The sequence below is a fragment of the Charadrius vociferus genome, unplaced genomic scaffold (genome assembly GCF_000708025.1).
Source record: "Charadrius vociferus isolate BGI_N301 unplaced genomic scaffold, ASM70802v2 scaffold240, whole genome shotgun sequence".
NCBI lineage: Eukaryota > Metazoa > Chordata > Aves > Charadriiformes > Charadriidae > Charadrius > Charadrius vociferus.
The window spans coordinates 389,247-395,539 of NW_009646417.1; the positions used below are offsets into that span (position 1 = coordinate 389,247).

The following is a 6,293-nucleotide window of genomic DNA, read 5'->3' on the forward strand; positions in this document are numbered from 1 at the left end:
TCGCCCGCCCCCCCCTAGCCCGGTGCTGAGGTCCTCCCGCCCCGGGTCGGGCGGTACAAGTGGTGCCAGGGTCCGGTGCCTGCCGCGCCGGGCAGCGCAGCCCTGTGCCAGGCTCCAGCAGCCTTCGCTGGTGCGCCAGGGGCGTGCAGCTGGGCTGGCAGGCGCTTCTGCGGCGCTGGGGGATGCTCGGGGGGGGGCTACCTTGGGCTGCTCACACCAGCAGCTCCAGAAAGGTCTGTACGGAGTTCACCCTGATCTCTTTTCGTTGATGAGCCAGTGCCGGAGCTGCTTTCAGCTTTTCCGCTGCTTTCATCTCTTTCAGACAGTTCCCAAGCTGAAGGAAAAGGAACTGGACTGAAGGAAACTTGAGACAGAAGCCCCTCTTCTGTTGCTCTTGGATTTGTTTTGGAGGCTGTGGCTATCAGCTTGGTGGTGCCTGCAGCAGTGGCTCTACACCAGCAGACGGTGACTTCCAGGGGCATCTCTCCACTTCTCTTAAGGAGGTGAGATCTTCTCTAGAGTGCTTTGCAATGCAGATCTGACATGACTCTTTATAAATTATAACACAAAATGCTTACTTGGTCCTCTTCACGGTGTGGATCCATGCACCATTATGCTGCAAGAGGCAGAAGTGTGATGGAGTCTTCAGATGGTACAGGCGGTCCTTATGCTGGTACTGCCATAAAAGCCCCAGGGTCTGTTAGGGAGAGTCGAGACTGCTGCTTCCTCCCAATGATGGTTCCTTTGTGCCAGCCAAAATTAGCTTGGAAATGAAGCTTTTGGTGTTTCAGAAGCTTAGCTGAGGCAGCACCTTCATGAAGGGTGCTTGTTCCTGGCATTTGTGAATGCTTTCAGCAGCAGGATCCGTAGTGTCAGGGGAGTGAACTAAAATAAATTCAGTAGCTTTCCAAAAAGAGTGAACATTATCTATAGTTGTCTAAAAAACTAATGTGGGAACAGGAGTGGGCAGCAGTGATGGGGCTTAGCCAGTGCCAGGATGGGTAAGTCTTCTTTCAGTCATGAGGATAAGTCGTTCCTATGAGCATGAGCTTGGGCAACACCCCTGTGTCCTCCACTGTAGTAGTCTCTACTCACCTGTTGTCACACAGCTGGCTGTCATGTTCAATAGTTTTGTGTCTGCGATTGGATTCCCACTAACTTAACACTGCAACAATTTGCTTACATATTTGCTTCAGCTATGTTAGTGTCTGAACTAAAGTCTCTCATATTCTTTTCATTTATTGATCTTTAAACCATGTTTTTACTTAAGAAAAAAATGTAAGAAATTATTTGTAAGCATTTTTCTGGAGTGTCGTTAGCTTTCTTTATACAAGGGCTGTGGGTGTCTGCAGCTCTGAGCAAAAAATCACACCTGCCATATAGTTAAGTGCTTGAAAAAGTGCCCAGAAACATGGCAGAATTGCCATCCTTGCATATGATCAAAATTCATCTGAATGTAGACCTGAGTAGCTGGCTACAGGTTTGAAGTCAGCCGCTTCTCTGAGAGGGAAGTTGCATTAGAGATCTCCGTAGATCCCCTTCAGCCTTATTTTTCTATTTTTCTCTTTCACGTTGTGTTCCTCTTGGGAACCCAGCAGTTTACTTTGGCCACTGAGCAATCAAGTCTCTTTTTCAAGGATCACAGAATAACTTGCTGTGGTGCGTAGTCTATCCTGTGAGGCCTACTGGATGGAGACCTAACACATAGCATGCAGTCTTTTTAACAGCAATCTTCAGCTGACACAAATGTTTTATAAGGATGCTGCAAAAGGCTGGATTTTTCTCCAGACAACATGGTTTAAAATGTTAGCTGGACATTCAGTGAAAATGCCAGGATACACTTACCTGAAATATATAGAGGTCATCCGAACCGAGGAAGGTAGGGAGCAATGACCAAAAGTGAAAGTCAGGGACCTTGGCTGGGCAGTTTGAAAGCTAGGGAATGCTTTTTATTGTATGCCAGACCTGAGCTTGTTCCTCCTTTTGTATTTGCTGCAGGTTCTATAACAATGATGGTATAGTTGGGATCTGCCGTTACTTACTTACCTAGAGAAATTCCTGTTTCAATTAAATTCTGAGTATATTTCCTGAAAGAAATGAAAAAAGGACCAGAAAGCAGAGCTTGTCCCCGTGTAGCTCCAGACAATTTAGTGGAGTCAAATCCAGACAATAACAGCAGCAACGGAGCCTCAGTGAAAGAGACAGACATGCTTTCCTCTTCTGGAGAACTGGAAAACATACAGCTGAAACCCGTCAAAGAAACATCCAGAAAAAGACTCTGTGGCTATTTAAATAAGCTGGGCATCAAGGGGCCAATCAAGACCTGGAAGTCTCGCTGGTTCTTTTACGATGAAAACAAATGTCATTTACTATACTACAGAACTGCACAGGACATCAACCCTTTGGGGTCTATTGATATTGCCAGCGCCAGCTTTGACTGCAAGGTGGAAAATGGAGAAGGGGTTTTTGAGATCAGAACACCAAGCAGAGCTTTTACTTTGAAGGTACGGGGCAGCATCTTCTTGTGGGGACGGTTACAAAACATTCCCGATCAGGACAGACACATCTCTGCTAAGATACCTCTTAGTTTAAATTTCTCTTTAGTCCTCCCAGCCTGGACTGTTACCATTTGGACCTAAATTACTTGCATTGTTTTGGCAAGACTAGGACTCCCTTACCTATGAGATGCCCATTGTTTAACAGGAGTAAAAGCCAAACTGGGTGCTGAATTAAAATCATTGAGGAGTCCTGCAGTCCACATGTAATTTGCTGAACAGAAGTGAGCTTCCCTGTCTAAAATGGTTGCTCCAGCAGGAACTTTTCCTAGATTTTTATCTCTCTGAAAATCGCTATTAAGAAGCTCAGTGGGTGACTCTTGGCTAAAATAATTGTGACATTTCAGTTTAGCCTTGGAGCATAGTAAACCAAAAAATGTTTAAAATGAGGTTAGCAGTCCATTGAGGTTCTGTTACTAAGGCCGTGCTGAAGATTTACTCTGTCTTCCCAAATCAGCATTAGGACCAGAGGGTATAGCATAGGCTTGACACAGCTTGTCTTTATTTCTGCTGACTTGGGCAGTGAAGTGGTGGTCAGCCCTTCAGGTTGTGTCTCGTGCTGATGAGATTACTCCCCTCCCTTTCCTGTTGTGTGTTGTGTTAGGCAATCAGCAAACAGGCAATGATGTACTGGCTGCAGCAGCTACAAATGAGACGTTGGGAATTTTGCAACGGTCAGAGCAGATTTCCTGTGGGCAGCTCCCAGCTTGTGAATGAACCTCTGCCTGGCAGAACAAGTAGGTGTCGCATATGTCAGCCTTTCTTTTACTTTCAGCCCCCCAGTAATGAATGGTGCTCCTCATCTGTAAGTGAGCAGGGGTTTTGGCCAGGTGTTTAAATGCAGGTGCCAGCTGTCAGTGCTGGATTGATGTTTGCAACTTCTGGATGAATGTGAATGGGCTCTCTGCTAATCCACAGCATGCGTTTGGAGATGCTCAGGTATCTTATGATCATGAATTCCTTCTTGATTTTCCTCATGCATGTGAACTGTGCACGTTTGGTCCAATTCCTCTTGCAAGGCCTGTGAAATTTACAGCAAGCAAGTTCTTTTTCAGCAGGGGTGGGATGAAGATGTGCATTCCTAGCAGCGGGAGTACACAGGCCGACAGAACAGAGGGCACAAGCAGGGTGTCCACCTGTTCAGTTATGACTAGATGCACATTTTGTTTGAAACAAATAACCCCCTCCCTAGTAAGTGTCTGTTCGAAAAGGTTCTGTGTACTGTGGTATTTTGCTAAAGCAGGCAGTAATTTGGTAACAGACTGTGTGTGTGGAGTGTTGTCTGCACATTAAAACTATCAAACAGTGTTTGGGAGGAGGGAAAAGAGAAGCAACAGCTCCCTTCCTTATTCCTTTAGGCGGCTGAAGTTTGATTGTTTAGGGTTAGTCATTCTTATATGCAAATGGTTGAAGTAGCTTGATTGTGCTTGAATAGATGACTCTGTACATGGAGCCTTCTGTAATTTGACCTAAAGCTAAGGAGACCTGCTCTGCTGTCTTGTTCAGCTGGCCAGTTGAACATGAAACGTATACTTGTAGTAAAACGTTGTGGCTCTCAAGTTACATGAAGGAGCCAAAGTCCAGTGGAATTCTGTCTTGCTCACTTGCTTCTGTGTCCTGGTTTGTTTTTGCATAGATGTTGACAATGAAGACTTTCTGCCTCCGGTGAAAACACCAACAGAAGCAGTGGGTTTAAAAGCAGCATCTTTGCCCGCACCCCAGACATTGACCGCTCTGCAGAACATCTCCCTTAAGCACCCTTGGACAGAGATACAGTGAGTGCAAGAGGAGAGCTGCAGTGTGGTTGACATGCTGGCCTGCTACTTTGTTCCTTCCTTGCCTGTTACACATTGTGTGAGATGGGACGCTTGCCTAGGTGGAAGAACCATGAAGCAGCTTTTTGAAGAATATTCCAGGCAAAAATAAACTTCCTGTCAGAGGGTCTTTCACATCCCCATGTTCCAATGCATTTTGCATCATCTAGCTCTCTTAGCAAAGATGCTAGTGGCAGAACTAGGGCTTGGTTAAGCTTTCTTCCATGTAGGTAGTGGTTTGTATGCCTGCTGCGATGCATCTTTATTTCTTTACAGTTAGGGTGACAGAGCACTGGAACAGGCTGCCCAGGGAGGTTGTGGAGTCCCCTTCTCTGGAGATTTTCAAAACCCGCCTGGATGCAGTCCTGAGTAATGTGCTCTGGGCAATCCTGCTTTAGCAGGGGAGTTGGACTAGATGATCTCTAGAGGTCCCTTCCAACTCTGAAAATTCTGTGATTCTGTGATCTGCACATTGGTCTTGGAAGGGCACATGGGCAGGTTGAGCTGTACTCTGTAGGCTAGTGATAGAAGCCCATTGGCACTTTCCGGTGGTTTCAAAAGACCTTGAATGTAGTGCACCCTCTAAAGCAGGAACTCCAAGCAAAAGGCGCTCGAGCCTGTAATGTAGCTGAGCACTGCACAGCTTGCTACTGCTTGCTAAGTTTCAATTATGTGAATATTTCCGCAGCCTACAAGGATGCTGCTATCTGCAGTTGTGATGTTTATCTCCGCCAGGGCTACAGGTTGTAATTGGACAGTTACAGTTGCACAAAGACAAGCCTCATCAATATCTCCTTAAGTGTGTCCTAGTCATTCATTTACATACAACCAAAAATGTGTAAGTGGCCACAGGTATGGTAGGTAGCCTGACATCTACCAGTTGTTTTTGGTAGGGAGGTTGGCTATAGTTTTTTTACCACCACTACTGTGGCTATGATCTGATGCGAATAGGAAGAAAGATCCCCCATGGCACCAGAGAGGATCAGAGTCAGCCGTACTATTTTGCAAGCTATGCAATCTTTCCTCCTCAGTTTGATTAAAAATAATGTGATTGTATCTTGTCTCCCCATCCCCAGCCTTGCTTTTGCTAGCTTGAATAACAGTTGCCACTTTTCAGCTTCAAATTGTATTGCTCCCCTGGTTCTACAAACATTTCTTCAGGCTCTATCACTATCAGACTGGGTCTTATGAGAGTAGCGTGCCTGATTTCAGCTAAGTTCATCAGATCCCTGAGCTGCTGCTGTCTCAGAGAAAAAACAAAGTGCAGCATGAGGTAGAGAAAAATAGGAAAGTTGCATTGGATGAGAGCCAACTGCAGACTACAGGGAATGAAGGTCTGCTGGTCTTATGTGCCAGTATGTTCCCTGAGATCAGAAATGTCTGCTTTTCTGCTGTGGAGCCTTACAGTAGCAAGGCAAAAGGAGAACGATATCTAAATGCCAACTTCTTTTGCAGTTAGGAAGTAGCTGACACTGAGTCTTTTGTAGATCTCAAGGAGCTTGTTTTGTTTTAGCTGATGGACAACATACGAGGAGAGGGAAAAAGACCTGTTCAGACATAGACAACTGTCTCTCTTTCCTGTATAGGTTTTACAGAAAATACTTGTGCATCTGTGGTTCTGCATGATGCTGTAAAGTAATCTCTTAGTGCTTCTGGCAATATCTGATAGCAGCAGCTGTAACAAACTGTTTCTGGGTCTGATTGCAGTTTGGTCTCTGAATCTGTACTGCATCACTCTATTGAGTTTGTTGTGGCAAGGTTATTAAATGGGGTTCAGAGCACAGGATCTGTGGCTGCTTCCAATGTGATCATTGTGGCAGTTTTGGCTGTGCTGTGGATAGCTGAGCTTTTATTGCACCTGGGGATTTCCACAGTGAGCTAAGGGAGGGAAGGAGAGGGAAGGAAGGAAGGAGGAGGAGAGGGA

General features: G+C 45.7%; 2 protein-coding genes across 2 annotated transcripts in view; one reads left to right on the top strand and one right to left on the bottom strand.

Annotated features, from left to right (window-relative positions):
- The window catches only part of IKBKAP (inhibitor of kappa light polypeptide gene enhancer in B-cells, kinase complex-associated protein), a 34,282-nt gene extending 33,465 nt beyond the window's left edge, over positions 1 to 817 (bottom strand). Inside the window, exons 1-2 of the mRNA XM_009880767.1 lie at positions 812 to 817; positions 579 to 676 (exon numbers count right to left, since the gene is read on the bottom strand). Of these exons, the coding sequence (XP_009879069.1) occupies positions 579 to 676; positions 812 to 817 (104 nt within the window). The remainder of the gene's footprint in view (positions 1 to 578; positions 677 to 811) is intronic.
- A 1,279-nt stretch (positions 818 to 2,096) lies between these two features.
- TBC1D2 (TBC1 domain family, member 2) overlaps positions 2,097 to 6,293 on the top strand; it is a 16,951-nt gene continuing 12,754 nt past the window's right edge. Inside the window, exons 1-3 of the mRNA XM_009880698.1 lie at positions 2,097 to 2,504; positions 3,160 to 3,292; positions 4,192 to 4,330. Of these exons, the coding sequence (XP_009879000.1) occupies positions 2,097 to 2,504; positions 3,160 to 3,292; positions 4,192 to 4,330 (680 nt within the window). The remainder of the gene's footprint in view (positions 2,505 to 3,159; positions 3,293 to 4,191; positions 4,331 to 6,293) is intronic.